The sequence below is a fragment of the Phacochoerus africanus genome, chromosome 3, assembly GCF_016906955.1.
Source record: "Phacochoerus africanus isolate WHEZ1 chromosome 3, ROS_Pafr_v1, whole genome shotgun sequence".
In the NCBI taxonomy this organism is placed as follows: Eukaryota; Metazoa; Chordata; class Mammalia; order Artiodactyla; family Suidae; genus Phacochoerus; species Phacochoerus africanus.
The window spans coordinates 133,893,424-133,910,268 of record NC_062546.1 but is presented as its reverse complement, the minus strand read 5'-3'; the positions used below and the strand labels follow the sequence as shown (position 1 = coordinate 133,910,268).

Here is a 16,845-nt window from a genome sequence, read left to right as displayed (position 1 = left end):
GAGTTTATATACTTCATGGTAGGTACAATACACAATGGTATTGTGAAAGAAATTGGTACAGGTGAAACAAACATAACAGTTATTATTTTTCTCCAATAAAATCAGTAAAAATACCATTAAAAGAGATAGCTGAGTTGATTTTTTAAATATTCAATGTATCTTTGCCAGGCAGGGGACAAAGTGATAGTTTGGGCATAAGTTTCAAGAAAAAATGCCTATTTATTTGCATAAGGGTGAAAGACAATAGTAAAACTCAGAGCAAGACTGACTGGATACTACACTACCAACCTACTGATCTGGTTCTCCTTAAAATCTTAATGCCTGGAAAGAAAACTTCTCCTAAAACCTGGGACAAGATCAAAAATAATGATGTGAAAAAAATAGAATTTCTAGAAAGTAGAAAAATAATAATTATATATATATATATATCTTAAAATTTAAAACTATAAATGGGTAAAATAGTGAGCTGGATGGGGATATAAGAATTAGGGAACTGTGAAAAATATCTTAAAATTATACAGAATATATCACAATGCTGAAAAATATGAAATTGATAATTTTTAAATGAAGAATTATACGATAAAGTCTAATATACCTAATTGGAGTTCTAGAAAATAAGAATAAAGAAAATGAGGGAGAAGTATTGTTTGAAATAACAGGTGAAATTTTTCCAGAATTGATAAAAGACATGAATCCTCAGATTCAGGAATCACAGTGAATCATAAAAAGGATAATTAAAAGAAAATTGACACATACACATATCATGTGAAACTTCAAAATGACATATTTTTAAAGCAGCAATGAGAAAAAATTAACTACAAAGGGATGACAAATTAACAAAAACAGAAACTAGAAGACAGTAAAATAATATCTTCAGAATACCAAGAAAAAATAATTGTTAACCTAAAAGTAGATAGCCAGCTAAGCTATCATTAAGAAAGTCACTTCAGACAAATAGAAACTGAAAGAATATATCATGAGGGCATCCTTTCTAAAGGAACTTCTAAGTGTATATTTCAAGAAGAATTAAAATAATCCCAGAAATGATATCTGAGATGCAAGAAGGAATCTCAAGCTAAGAAACTGAAGGACATAAACAAATATAAATAAAATGATTTAAAAAATTATTTCATGATATAAAATATTTTCAGTTATACAATACTTGAATTTTTTATATTGAGTCATTTTTAACTTCAGTGTAAGGGTTATTTTTGTCTGTATTCAAGTACTTATCTGTGCTTCAGTTTAGATTATATAAATGAATTATAATAACATTTATAATCACCCTATATATTAATACTCTTTTCCATTCCTGATATTTTTACTGAAATACTTAGACTTGTAGGAGACATAAGATTCAATAAGGGATTAAAAAAAGGGAGTTCCCCTTGAGGCTCAGTAATAACAAATCCAACTAGTATCCATGAGGACACAAATTCAATCCCTGGCCTCCCTCAGTGGGTTAAGGATCCAGCATTGCCACGAGCTGCAGTGTAGGTCACAGATGCAGTTCGGATCTGGCGTTGCAGTGTCTGTGGCGTAGGCCAGCAGCTGCAGCTCCCATTCAACCCCTAGCTGGGAACTTCCATATGCTGTGAGTACAGCCCTAAAAAGCAAAAAAAAAAAAAAAAAGAGAAAGAGAAAAAGAAAAAAAGAAGGGGATAAGGTATTTTTAAATAAAATTATCAATTTCTACCTTTTCCATTGTGAATAAAAGCTTGTTCTTTTCAATTTTGTAAGAATCTACAAAATTAGAGTACTGCACAAGTATTTAGCCTTCTCATCATAAATTAGGACAGCTCTGAGTTGGCCTACATATACAATAGTCAATTATATGAATTATTTAAAATGAAATAAGCCCATGCTGTCTGTATTTTAATGACTTATAGATTAATTGGACTTAATCTTCAATAATTTGCAAAATTAGAAATTTTCTAATATAAGTAAAACCAACAAATTAAAGCCAGAAAGTAGGAATAATAAAGTAATATTTGCAAGGCTTTATGGATTAAATAAACAAGGAAATTTTAAGATTTTTTAGATAACTAAAATGGTACTGAGGAGTACAATGAATAAACATTAGAAGGTGGACTTCAGTGATAAGAAAACAAGCAATGAAGTTCTATTTCATGTATATGCTTAAGTTATGAAAAGTGTAATGTTTAAAAAATTAATTTCAAAAGTAAAGTAAGCAAGTCTAACCAGCTTTGTGATTTTTCTTCTTTAACCTCAGTGATTATTTATTAGTTATATGTCTTAGTAAAATAGTGGAAATCCAAAAGGTACTTCAGACAAAGTAGTCATATGATTTGCTAAAAAATTAACTTCTATTACATTAATAGTAACTTTAAGCAAAGCAATTTTGCTAATTATACATATGTTAAAAAGTGGGAGATGGAATGAAGGACCACTTTATTTACTTTCCCTTTTAGATCTAAAAAAGAACAAAATCAAACAAACAAAAAAGCCATGCTCTTAAATTTTCTAATTATGTCAAAACTCAAGGGACATAGAGCAAGAAAATAAAAATATCTTAATAATGGGAAAGATAGAATTACACATGAAATGGGAAATGAGGAAAGAAGAAAATGACTAAAAATGTATATACCACTTTTGATGGATAACTTCTTAAATTTCCTCAATCACTTATTCCCTTCACAAGAGAAAAGCTATTATCTGAAGTAAATCTGTGTATAATTGAGACATGAGGATTTCTTCCACCACTTAGAATAACCAAGCTCTAATTATTAGAAATATATGTAATTAACCTTCTCCTCTACTTAGCATATAATAGAAGCAGCCAAAAGTAATTTATTGCTAGTGTTATACTATAAATAGCCCTCATTTATTAAGTCCATGCTGTCAATAGGCACTAAATTGAGGTCCATAAGAGGAAGCAGAGTGGTGTCTAATAAAATCTCTAAAGGCAGACCTCTGGGGTTCACATCTCATTCTTACATTTACTACTTACTTAGCCATGTGACTTTGAGCAAGTTCTTTGTGCCTCAAATTCCTCATATGCAAAATGGGAATTATAAACTAAAATAATTATATATGTATAAGTAACTCATTAATGAATGGTACAGTATTAGTCTTTCTGACTTATTTCACCTAGCATAATGCCCTCAAGTTCCACTCCCGTTGTTACAAATAGCAAGATTTCATTTCATTATTTTTTATGGCTGAGTAATATTCCATTGCATATATACCACATTTTCTTACCATTCATCTGTCAATGAACACTAAGGTTGTTTCTATATTTTAGTTACTGCAAATACTGCTGCAATGACATATAAATAAATATAAATATATATGTGTGTGTGTGTGTGTGTTTTCTTTGGATAAATATCCAGAAGTGAAATTGCTGGATCACATGTCATTTCTATTTTTAATTTTTCTGAGGTATATCCATACTGTTTCTATAGTAGCTTCCCCAATTTACATTCCCCAACAACAGTGCACAATGGCTCCCTTTTTTCCACATCTTCTCTAACACTCATCATTTCTCGTCTTTTTATAATAGCCATTCTAACTTGTGTGAGGTGATATCTCACTGTGGTTTTGATTTGCATTTCCCTGTGAATTAATGAGCATTTTTTATGTACCTGCTGGTTATTTGCATATTTTCTTTAGGAAAAAAATGTCTATTCAAGTGCTCTGCCCTTTTTAAATTATATTATATTTTTGCTATTGTGTTGTATGAGTTCTTTATATATTTTAGATATTAGCCCCTTATCAGATGTATGATTTGCAAATCCCTTCTCCCATTCGGTAGGTTGTCTTTTTATTTTGTTGAAAATTTCCTTTGCTGTGAATAAGCTTTTTAATTTGATGTAATCCCATTTGTTTATTTTTGCTTTTGTTGCCTTTGTTTTTGGTGTCAAATCCAAAAAATCATTGGCCTCTATCTTTTATGTTAGAAGTTTTTCTCAGAGGTCTCACAGTCTTTGATTTTATGCTCATATTTAAGAGTATGAAACCAAAAAGTTAATTGGAAGCCCTGAGTATGTGAATAGGGCTTGTCAACTTAGAGTATATTGTAAAGTGATTTGGTTTGGCTGTTTCTTTGGGAAACCCTGACATCAATATATCTGCGACTTTCCTCCTGAGCTTGTTAAGTCCAGGTAGATCCTCCATTACCCTGAGTGTCTGAAAGATGAAGGCCTGGCTGTCAGTTTTCTAGGAGCAAAATGGAGGAAGAAAGTTGGAATCACCATATTCTTACTGGAGCTGTTTTAAATATGGTGCTTTATGACTTTATCTGTTCCTAGGTTCCTCAGTCCAAAGAGATTCTATTTTACCCCCTCCATAGAATAAAATTCCAGTCTATGGATGGGGCAGAGGTGGAATATTTGCCTAGTTGGCTGAAGTGGAGGAAGATGATCTAGAAATGCCCTTAACTTTTAATGCAATATTCCTTTACTTTAATAGTTTGATTCTCTCTTTCAGGGGTACCTGGTGCCTTTCAGGATGCTTCAGTATAAATTGGGCTGGTTCTCAGCTTTTGCCACTGCCAGTTTACAATTCTATTTTCTCAGTTAGCAAAGACATTTTCCTTCTGCTTTTTTGCTCACAAAATTTTGTCACTTTTTTCTCTCTCCCATTCTCCCACCTTAATTTAGTTCTGGTATAAAGAAAAGGTTAAAAATAACATTAATTGTCTTTTTAATAGGATTTTGGGAGAAAAGAAAAGTAGCTGTGTGATAGTTTAACCTAAATTCTCCTAATTTCCCTTCATCTTTGCTATATTTTCAGAAAATATAAACCAGGATAATATTTTCTTTATACTATTATTCTAGTATTAATACTTATTCTGCTTCTATTATAGTTCACTGTAACTATTAACACATTTCCTAATCTCTAGTTCATAGCAAACAAATTCTGAATAAGCTTCAGAAAATTTTTCCTGTCTAAAACATACTTCAGTATTATATAACATAATCCATGTATTAGGTCAAAATTTACTAATAATTTAACATGTTCCAGAATCTGTACAAGTCATAGGAATACTGAATTGAAAGACACACCTGTCTGGAGTTCCTTTTGTGGCTCAGTGGTAATGAACTCAACTAGGATCCATGAGGACACAGGTTTGATCCCTGGCCTCGTGCAGTGGGTTAAGGGTCCAGTGTTGCCATGAGCTATAATGAGACCTAAGGAGGCTAAGAAACTTTCCCAGGAACCCTCAGTACTAAGAGGCCAAGACTGAGTTTGAAAGCATATTAATACTCTTAACCAACATGCTACACTGCAAAGATATTAGTTAAGTCTTAAATATAAAATTCTATAATTTAACTTTGAAACACTTCAGAGTATGGTCAAACCCCACTTATACACCTCAGCTAATATGAATTCGTAATGGTATCCAAAGTGACCTAGGCCATATATTTCCACGAACATTTCATATTCGTTACCCATTTTGGTACACAACAAAAATGTATTAAGTAGTTACAATGTGCCAGGAACAATATTAGTGCTTGCTTTAAAAAAGTAAAAGATACTAACTTTGCCTATAAACAGTTCATAGTCAAGGCTGGAAAATCAATGACTTCAATGTAGCATGTATTGTGCTTCATTTAAGGTAAATACTAGAATCCAGAAGAACATAAGGAAAAAAACACTTAATTCACTCTGAAGGGATAAGGGGATGTTTCAAAAGGAGATAATACAAAAATAAATCTTGAGGCCTAAGAAAGAATTAGCCAGGCAAAAACAAGAGAAATAAGGGACTAAAGGCATCGGATGCAGAGAACAGCATCTTAAAAGGTTTGAGAGAGCCTGTCTTTATCTAACTAGTAGAACTTAGACTAAGTTTAACTAAAGATGGCTACGTTTAAATGTCACTTCCTCGTTCTTCAAAAAATTAAAAATAGAACTACCATATGATCGAGCAGTCCCACTTCTGGGTATGCATTTGAAGGAAATAAAATAACTGTCTCGAAGAGATGTCTGTACTCCCATGTTCATTGCCACATTACAATATCAAAGATATGGAAACAACCTAAGAGTCCATCAATAAGTTGAATGAATAAAATAAATGCAGTGGAATAGTTTTTAGACATGAGAAAGAAGGAAATCCTGTCACTGACAACGGCATGGATGGATCCTGAGGGTATTATGCTAATTGAAATGTCAGACAGTGAAAGATAAATATTGTATGTTCTCACATATCTGAACTCTAAAAATTACCATGAAGGTAGTGGGGAGCATTCAGAATGAATCTGAGTAGGCAAATGCCTATTCTTGGTTTCCATTTTAGAAAGGATACTCTGGCAGCTGAGTGATGAGTAGGTTGCTTCGGAGATAGGAGAAAAAAGAAATACCAATTAAGAAATGATTACAATAGTGTAGGTAAGAAGAGAATGTGAAATCACACTGCGGTCAAGACAATGAGTGGGGAATGGAAAGAAAAGGTAAATTTCAGACTCCTTAGGAGAAAGAATCTACATAACTTGGTGAGTAACTGGATCTAGGGTTGGGATTAAAAGGTTGAAAATTATTATCGTCATCATTCTAGAAAAGACGAGGTTTTAAAAATAAAATGTTTAGCTTGGGACACACCAAGTTTGAGATATTTATAGGATAAATGAATAGAAATGCTATGTCTGGAACACTAGAGGTTAAGATACAAATTTAAGCTATAGATTTGGAATTTATCACCATGTAAAGCAGCAGTTATTAATTTTTGCTGTCCATCATATTCACTTGGAAAGTTTTGGTAACTAGGAAGCCTGGGTTCTATCTCCACAGACTTTACCTAGTACTTCTGAAATAAGCCTGAGATATCAATGTTTTTAAAAGCTAAACTTTTGATTTTGAAGCATAGTTACAATGAAAAATCACTGGTGGACAATTTAAATAATGAATATTGAATAGATTCGTGGTTTTCAAACAGTATATTGTACCAACCAGGGGAGACCGAAAAGAAAGTATCAGAAATATTACGATGATAATAATAATAATTTATTGAGCACCTATGGTAGGAACTGTGCTAAAGATTTTATACCCATTATTTGTAGTAGAAGAGAGATCAAAAAGAATGAGTTAAATGAAAGTTAAGTCTTTCATGATGTCTTCCACAGCACTTGCAGGTTACCTTGCTGTCTCAACATCTCAATTTGGCATCTGAAAAATACTTATACATGGCTATTTGATGTCTAATTCAAGTGTATATAATCCTAAGCAGTAAAACACAGTGGTTAGGAGCAAGAGCTGCAGAGTTAGACTTCCTGGTTTGAACTCCATATTCATCCTATCCTTTGCTGACAATTTTGATCTTGCATAAACTATTTAGTTTCTTTTTGTATACTACATATACATATATAAATATACACGCACACACACACATATACACACACACACATATATATAAGGTATAATATATGTGTATGTATATAAAATATGTACTAAATATATGTGTTTTTGTGAGTGTGTATGAATATATTAATACTTTACATATACTATAATGTAAATTTCTTGAAGGGATGGATTTGCTTTATATCTTATTAATATTAGTTAATAGCTTTTTCCTTAACTTTACCTAGTCCAGTGGGGACTAATTATAATAACTAATATTTGTTAAGCTAGGCACTGTTTCAAGTAACTTGCTTATATTAACTCACTACTTCAGGTGATTTCCATTACAAGCCTAGATATTAGCATGAAATTATCCTCATTTTATAGATGACAATACTGAGGAAAAGAGAAATTAGATAACATTACTAAAATAAACATTGTCTGTAAGTGGAAGATATGTGGTTCAAACAAGGGAATCCAGGTCTAGAACTCTAGCCCCTAACTACTGTGCTATACTTCCTCCCTCTATACTACACAACAGACTCAATAAATTCTTGTAAGATTGAATAAAATTTGAAAAAATAAAAAAGGACTGGATAGAAATAAATGGCATACGTTAATTTATAAAGCATACTTTGTGGTGTACTTCATTGAAATCAGGCTATGTTGACTATTAGAAAGAAAAGTCTGGCGTTCCCGCTGTGATGCAGTGAGTTAAGAATCTGGCTTCAGGGGCTTGGATTGTTGAGGAGGTGCGGGTTTGATCCCCAGCCTGGTGCAGTGGATTAAGGATCCATTGTTGCCACAGCTGCAGTGTAGGTCACATCTGCAGCTTGAATTCAATCCCTAGCCTAGGAACTTCCATATGCCATGAGTAAAGCCATAAAAAAAAAAGAAAGAAAATGTTGATAAAGGAATATTCAATTATCTTTTAAATTTATTTAGATACCTATACTATCATTTTTTAAAAGGGTTGGGATGAGGAAAGGATCACTTCAGTAAATGTTTTTTATCTGTTTTTTGAGGTAAAAAAACAAAGTTTAAATATTTAAACATTTTTCAAATGATTTTTTTTCATTATAGCTGGTTTACAATGTTCTGTTAATTTTCTACTGTACAGCGTGGTGACCCGGTTACACACACATGTATAGATTTATCACAAGTGATTGGACATAGTTCCTAGTGCTATACAGCAGAATTTCATTGTTTATCCATTCCAAAGTCAATAGTCTTTGTCTATTAACCCCAGACTCCTAGACCATCCCACTCCCTCCCCATCCCCCTTGGCAACCACAAGTCTATTCTCCAAGTCCATGATTTTCTTTTCTGTGGAAAGGCTCATTTGTGCTGTATATTCGGTTCCAGCTATAAGTGATATCATATGGTAGTTGTCTTTGTCTTTCTGACTTACTTCGCTCTGTATGAGAGTCTCTTGTTCCATCCATGTTGCTGCAATTGGCATTCTTTTGTCCTTTTTTATGGCTGAGTAGTATTCTATTGTGTATACATACCACTTCTTCCTAATGCAATCATCTGTCGATGGACATTTGGGTTGTTTCCATGTCTTGGCTGTTGTGAATAGTGCTGCAATGAACATGCAGCTACATGTGTCTTTTTTAAGGAAAGGTTTGTCCTGATATATGCCCAAGAGTGGGATTGCTGGGTCATACGGTAGTTCTATGTATAGTTTTCTAAAGTACCTCCATACTGTTTTCCATAGTACCTCCATGCCGTCTTCCATAGTGGTTGTACCAGCTTACATTCCCACCAACAGTGAGGGAGGGTTCCCTTTTCTCCACACCCCCTCCGCCACTTGTTGTTTGTGGACTTATTAATGATGGCCATTCTGACTGGCGTGAGGTGATATCTCATGGTAGTTTTGTTTTGCATTTCTCTAAGAATCAGGGATGTGGAGCATCGTTTCAATTGCTTGTTGGCCATCTGTTTATCTTCCTTGGAGAAATGTCTATTCAGGTCTTTTGCCCATTTTTCAATTGGGTTGTTAGTTTTTTGCTGTTGAGTTTGTATAAGTTGTTTGTATATTTTACAGATGAGGCCCTTGTCAGTTGCATCATTTTAAAGTATTTTCTCCCATTCTGTAAGTTGTCTTTTTGTTTTCTGTTTGGTTTCCTTTGCTGTGCAAAAGCTTGTCAGTTTGATTAGGTCCCATTGGTTTATTTTTGCTTTTATTTCTGATGCTTTGGGAGACTGATGTTTAAAAATTTTAAAGCAACCCAAACCCAAATGTTCTCCAAAATTTCTCCCAGAAAGGGGTCTATGATTTAAAATTAGCACTGAAAATTTATTGGGCATATGTATGGCTCTTTCCCAGGCAATATGAAGTCACAAGATTCATATAAGAACAACTTCACAAGAACTTCCAGAATTTTTTTTTTAAATAATGCAGACTTCTACAGGAAGAAACAGTATACTCTCAATTATATGGGTCTTCTATTGCTCTAAATAAAAGGCCAGAAGAGCAATTGTGTCTTTTTTCATTTTTACTCACTCTTGTGGAATTTCATGATTTTACTTCTGACATATTTTATGCAGATGATGTACTAAATAAGAGTATTCAATTCCAATTTTTTCACAATTCCCATGCATAAATCTCATCGTCTGGGGTCTGATAACAAAAATCACAACCCAGATGTCACACCTAAAGGAAATCTACTCTTACATATTATCAAGCTTTTTTTTTCACCAACTTCACACAACACTGAATAAATTCTGGTATATAGAGTAAAATATTAAAAGGTGATATTAAAGGTACTGGCAATGATAGTTTACTTGATTATTGCTATATTAACAAAAAGCAAAGCTAAAATATCCTTGTAACTTCCATGATTATAAATAGCAATTTCTTTTTCCAATTTTCCCTAAGACAAAGTTCTTATTATCCAAATATTCACCATAGTTACATGCATATTAATTGTATTAAAATGATCCCTCTAGATTGTCCTTGGTCTAGGAAATGTCAAAAAATAAAGCCAAAGCTAAATCAGATTACCTACCAATAAAATAGAGTTTGCATCAGGGACAAGCAGGAGGTCTCTTTGGATCTGAAATCTAGGACTTCTGAGCGGTTGTGGATAGACTGAGAAATGCTCTCACGTGCAACTTTATAGGGAATTTTATTAAAACCCTTCATTCTGCTTCTACCCCCTACCTTGTCTACTAACTACTAAATCTACTCAGGAATTTAATTTTCATTTTCAAAGTCTCAAGAGAGTTAGAGCTCTGAAAATGACTGTAAAATATAGGTACTGCTCTTTTAAAATATTTTTTTCTCCCAAGAATAACTAGTTCAGCAAAGAAATGGTCTCAGTTTAGAAATCATAATCTAACATTCAAAATTCTACATTACCTGGTCCCAACAAATCTTTCCTGTGATCATCTGAATCACGCCACTAAGCTATAAGCCAAAATGAACTATTTTGTAATATGCAAACATTTGACGAGCTTTTTGGCTCCCAACTTCCGCTCATGTTGTTTCCTCTGCTCCAAATGACCTTTTCCTTAGTTTGGCCAGTCTTCGATGCCACCTTGCCATACTTCCCCAACTCGCCATTTAGCCTCTTCTCTCTTCACTCAGCTTGAAATATTCTGCCCACTGAGCTCACAGCAGGATAATTTATGCTTCTTACATCTCCCTTTTGAATTTCTACGACACTCACTACTTTCCACATTCTGTTACAGTTATTTTTATGTTATAATATACTTATGATCCTCTACCTACAACTTCCTAAAGGAAGGGACCAATTGGTCTTTACATCCTTGCCCAGTGCTGTGCTTACTGGAGCACTATAGGGTTTTGTATGTTTGGTTTTTTGTTTGTTTTAACAAATTGCATTGTGCTGAGATTTGACTGTTCCTGTGCCAATTTTGGGGAAATAGCTGGACATTGAGAAATTTGGTAAAGAGAAGAGAACAAAAATGTCACAAAATGTAACACAAGATTAAGATTTAGATTTAGATTTCATCCAAATATCGAATTCCACACTTGTACTTAGGAGTTTGATAATTTTTAGGTAAATGACGTTTCTTCCATTAAATAAACATCAGCAGGAGTTCCCGTCGTGGCACAGTGGTTAACGAATCCAACTAGGAACCATGAGGTTGCGGGTTCGATCCCTGCCCTTGCTCAGTGGGTTAACGATCCGGCGTTGCCGTGAGCTGTGGTGTAGGTTGCAGACGCAGCTTGGATCCCGCGTTGCTGTGGCTCTGGCATAGGCCGGTGGCTACAGCTCCGATTCAGCCCCTAGCCTGGGAACCTCCATATGCCGCGGGAGCGGCCCAAGAAATAGCAACAACAACAACAACAACAATAACAACAACAAAATAAATAAATAAATAAATAAATATCAGCATTTCAAAATACTATACTCAACCAAGTAGGAACTTAAATTGTTCTAGTCATACATAGTATGGTAATTATATCTCATTTTAGTCGTTCATCTAGAATAAAAATGTTCAGGAACAAATAAAATTACTAAAATGAGCTGTGTATAACTTCCAGTGAAGTTTTTGTCAAGGACTTTTTTATAATTTAAAAAATAACTCAGATCATTAAGCCTAAACTATACAACTAATCTCTATTATTTTATTTAAATCTTCATTTTTACTCTTTAGTTTTAATTTCTAACTATCACTAAAAAAGACTTTTTTAAGTTTGCCCAAAGGCCCAATAATCTTTCTATCATGAAGTAGTTGGTATAAATAGGAAAGCAAAGAGTCTATTCATGTGCAAAAAAAACTTTAAACACAAAATTTTTCATCAAGTCACAATTCTTACAGTCAGCAAATGTTAGAATTTAATCAGATGTAGCATGTTTTTCTTTTTCTGCATTTTATAACTATATTTCAGTGTACCACCTGTTTTTGAATTTCTTATTGATAAAGAGGATGAGGGAGAGGGATCAAATTTAAACTACATGACGACCATTACCAACACTTGCCAATAGCTCATCCTAGCTCTTAGAATGTATGTAATACTGTCGGCAGTAATGTGCTTAGTATATACCAGTACTCTTACAGGAGATTTATATACATCAACTTACTTGATCTTCACAACTGTTTGAGGCACATTACTATCTTTATATCACAAGTGAGAAAACTGATATTCAGAAAGGTTAAGTAACTTGCCCAAGATCATACACCTGGTAAGCGGTATAGCTAAGATTTGAACCTAGTAAACATGGAAGTCTGGATGCTCCACTACCATATTACTCAAACAAGAATTTGTAAATCAATTTTCTGTTGTTCTAATCCAAAAAACAGGCACTATTGGGCAGCATGCCCCGGTTTGGGATTCTAGGGAAACAAGGTTTTTGCATCTGTTCTACCTACCTCCCCACTACTTTCAGCCAACACACTGGTGTGAAAAAGGAAGAGAGTAGTGTCTAGATGTCCAACAGGTAGCTGGTTAAGGTCTACTTCCTACTAGCTCCTCCCAGTCCCCTTTCCCAGAGCCTAAGGTAAATGTTATCCTCCCCATTTCATTCAAAGGATTCCCCAAGTGACCTAGCAGACATCAAACACTCCCAAACCTACTACTCTGTATTTCCAAAGTTCGATCCCTATGAGTCAAAACCTCCTTCCATAAAACATAATGACCTATGCCTAGCCTGGAATTATACCAGACTGGTCACATTCCTATTTTGAGCTGATTCTTGGGGTTCCTGCTTCCGCCTCTTGCTAATGGGCTAGATCTACCTTCACTCTCACACTGAAAACTGGCTTGTTAAACATACATAGTTACTTTATTGATTCACCTTTTATGATGCTCTGATTAAAATTTTTTAATTGTTATAAAAGAAGTTAATGCAGTTGTCAAAATTATAAAATGCTTGACTACACAGTTCAACCCAATCTTTTACTTCTTTAATACCAAGATATTACATCAGGGAAAAAAATAATTATATATAATTCATTCTAAGATTTACCAGTCTATAAATTAAATTAAAATTGATTTAGCATACCACTTTTGAAAACTCAATTCAAAATATGAGCATAGCTCAATATATACCTTTTCTCATAATCTTGAAATCAGGAAATAACTTTTTCTTTTCTGTATTCCTCACAACACCAAATACAGTATTGCACAAATGATCAGCTTTCACACAATGTTCACTGAATTGAGCAATTACTCAAATAATTGTTTATAGACAGCTTACCTACAGGAGCCTTGTATAAAATGGTACAGAGGCAACCATTGTAAAAAGAAGATGACCAACTGTTACTGTATAGATTTAAAATAAATTTCACCATACAAAAGGTCAAGACATCTTGCTGCACAGAAATAAAAAAAGGTTGATATCACATTTAAATGCCTCTGACATTCTAACCAATCCTTACTTTTTAATGTTATATATTTTGACATAGCAAGAGATAAATTTTTCTCCACTTTGTAAAAGAAATAAGTCTAAGAGTAATTTTTTTTCACCTTACAGAATCATTGAGATATCCTCTTTTAAGTACCACTGAGGCAAAGAAACAAAAAATCTGCATGGTTTGGTTCTTTTGAAAGGTCATAAATACAATGAAAAATCTAGCAGAATGTTGTGAAACCAATACCTAGAGGAATCCCAAAGCAATGCCAAGAAACAGAATGTACTCACAGTGACTAATACATGCAAATACTGGAAATAAATTCTAACAGATTAAACAGGTTTTGTAGCAACTAAAAGGTATATTCAAATCGTTCCAAAACTAATCAAGCTTAAGAATATGGCAATCTTCCCTACTCATAAGAATCTAAGCTGGCTAAGTAACCTGAATAGCATATAAATTATAACCAATATCAGTAGGTATAATTTTAGTGTGTTTTTAATTAAAAAGAAGAAACTGACCCCTTAACTGAATCAAATCACTGTTTCAGGCTTCCATTTCAGTCTTTTGATAAATATATTTGTATTTAATACATCATTTTACCCTGATGAGGCATTAAATTCTATGCAAGCTACAGAATCATGAAGACAAGACTATCTTTCTGCTGAGAAATGCTGCAACATTTTTTCTCTTTTTACTTATTAATATGGAATGCTTTGCTAAGTCCCCTAATATTGAGGCAGAAACGTGTATAATATTTAAAAAATGAAATATATTTCCTTCCAAATCTGAATGTCTAACACAGGCACTGTTTCTTATCCAAGCATGTAATTCTGAGGATATGCTATAACAAACCAAATTTAAATGCATTAAAACGTGATAGGTAAAAATGCCTTAAAATAAATAGCAGAGTTTCAGGATAAAATGGATACATAAATCCAATTTCTTTGCTGTGATGATTCTCTACTCTTTATATTTAATATGTTTAAATAGTCAAGTCTTTTCATTTTGAAAATGAAAGTAAGCAAATGTGAAATATCTCTGGGTCAAAAAGCTTAAGCTTATATGTCACAAGACTCCTCTGTAAAACAAAACAAGACAAAAAAAACAGATATATTATCTGCTTTCATCTATATGCAACGCCTTGGCAGATCTCTGCATTAAGAGGACCAAGAGAACCACTATTTCAATAGATCTGAGAAATGATTAAAAATGAGCCTTTTAAAATATTTTAGATACTGAAATATAAATTTGAAGAAAATAGCTTATGCCTCACATGCTGATAAATATGATTCTACTCATCGCAATTGAGTTGTTATATAGTTGCACAGTACAATGGTAGCAACATTTATTTCTATGCTTAAGAAATCCCAGATAAAAAATTTTAATATGTCACTATATATAAGCAGCTAGCTATGATGTATCATTATCAGTTTGAACAACTCATGCTATTTTTATCATTCAAAATAAAAAATGCAATTTAACTATATTCAAGCTTAATCTGGAAAAATCTGCAGAGCCCCAAACCTTGTCCTTAATCACATACAAATGATTTCTTTCCTTACTTCCCCTACTTTCCCATAAAAAGCTAAAGTAAATGCAAACTTGAACACACACACACATTTCTTAAATTCATATTGTTTGGCTGGTGTCCATTCCTATAAATATTACTTGTACAAACATTCTGAGTCTGACAATAAACAATGACATTGATTAATATATTCCAAATGGCTAAGAACTAGAAAAAGCAATAACTCTATTATCTAATAGTATCATCATAATTCATGAGGTCATACCTGATGACTTAGGGATTGAAAAGGCTCACAGGTTCCAGACTGCATGACCTTTCTATTTCCAGAGACCCCTAAAGATTGCATTTCCTGTCTTACAAAAGATAATCACAGCCATCTCTATGTCTCAGCATCTTCAGGGCTAGTGAAGAAAACATCAAACAGCAGATCTGTCCATCAGTATCTGTTTAAGTCATCATGAAGATATCAGATCTCATATGCTGTTTATCATCTCCCCTTTGCAGTTACAAACACCGCGTATTAAGAGAGGATGACACAGTTGTATTTGCTGAAGCTGCTAATGCTGTCTGAAAACAGTAAGCTTACTGCTTAGAGAAATTTTGCATCATCCAAACAGAGAATAAGCCTCGTCTTTCAGGTTTCCCACTTCTGATACTATAAAGATTTCACTTGCCAAAGGAAGTTTGATATTTGTCATTCCTCTAAAAATAAGCAATGTTCTATTCAATTAAATGTGCAATGTGTCTGTTGAAAAATACCATATTAAAATGTCACTTCTTAATTATTAGGCAGTTTTCTCCATATATCACTAAGCTTTAATGATTTAACAAACAAAACTCAACTCTCTCTCAAAGGACTCTTCCCTTCAAACCATATGTATCATCACTCATGCAACACATCAAAATTAGAAGTCCCTAAAATGATGAATGTTTATTCTGGCAATCTTTGATAATTATTTATAACAGTAGGCAAATAAATAGGTAAATGCATATTCAATTTTTAATTTTCAGGAACTTCATTTTTATTTCACATTCTTTGGACCAACATGCTTCAAATCAAAATATGTTTTATAATGTTATCTTCCACTGAGTTGTGTTCACCAAGGTTTTTGTAATGCTTTCTTTTACCAAAACTGTAGAATCAAGGAATTTTAAGATTAATAAAGTAGTCTGATAATAGAATATCAATATCCTTTAAAATTATAAAAGCAGATACTTTCTCTTTAACGTGATTTTTTCATATTTTAGAAATGAAACAAAGATGAAATTATAATAAATCTAATTTTATTCAAAATTAGGACACTAAGTATAATATATAACCCTAAAAAAGCCCCCACATTATGTATAGCCTGAACTAATGAACACTTTATTTATATACCTATGAACACTTTATTTATATATCTGTTTTATAATCTAAATGAAATTTAAGGGTAAAGTGCTATACAGAAAATGTTTTAGGTAAGTTCAGACTAATTACAAGTCAGTATAATTTTCCTTCCACCACTAACAATATTTGATGAGCATAATTTGTAGTATTATGAAGACCAGACAAAATGAGTGTTAAAAATTGAGCTTTCTTAAGAGGCTGAGGGGTAGTTGCATAGAGAGATGTTTGTCAAAATACAAACTTCCAGTTATAAGATGAATAAATTCTAGGGATCTAGGTATAGGATAGTGATTATAGTCAA

At 33.1% G+C, this 16,845-nt stretch overlaps 1 protein-coding gene across 1 annotated transcript in view; it reads right to left on the bottom strand.

Moving 5' to 3' along the window:
• Positions 1–15,543, bottom strand: part of SLC4A10 (solute carrier family 4 member 10) — a 238,387-nt gene extending 222,844 nt beyond the window's left edge. The window contains exon 1 of the mRNA XM_047772739.1: positions 15,423–15,543. Coding sequence (XP_047628695.1) covers positions 15,423–15,503 — 81 coding nt within the window. The 5' untranslated portion in view covers positions 15,504–15,543. The remainder of the gene's footprint in view (positions 1–15,422) is intronic.
• Positions 15,544–16,845: the final 1,302 nt, after the last annotated feature.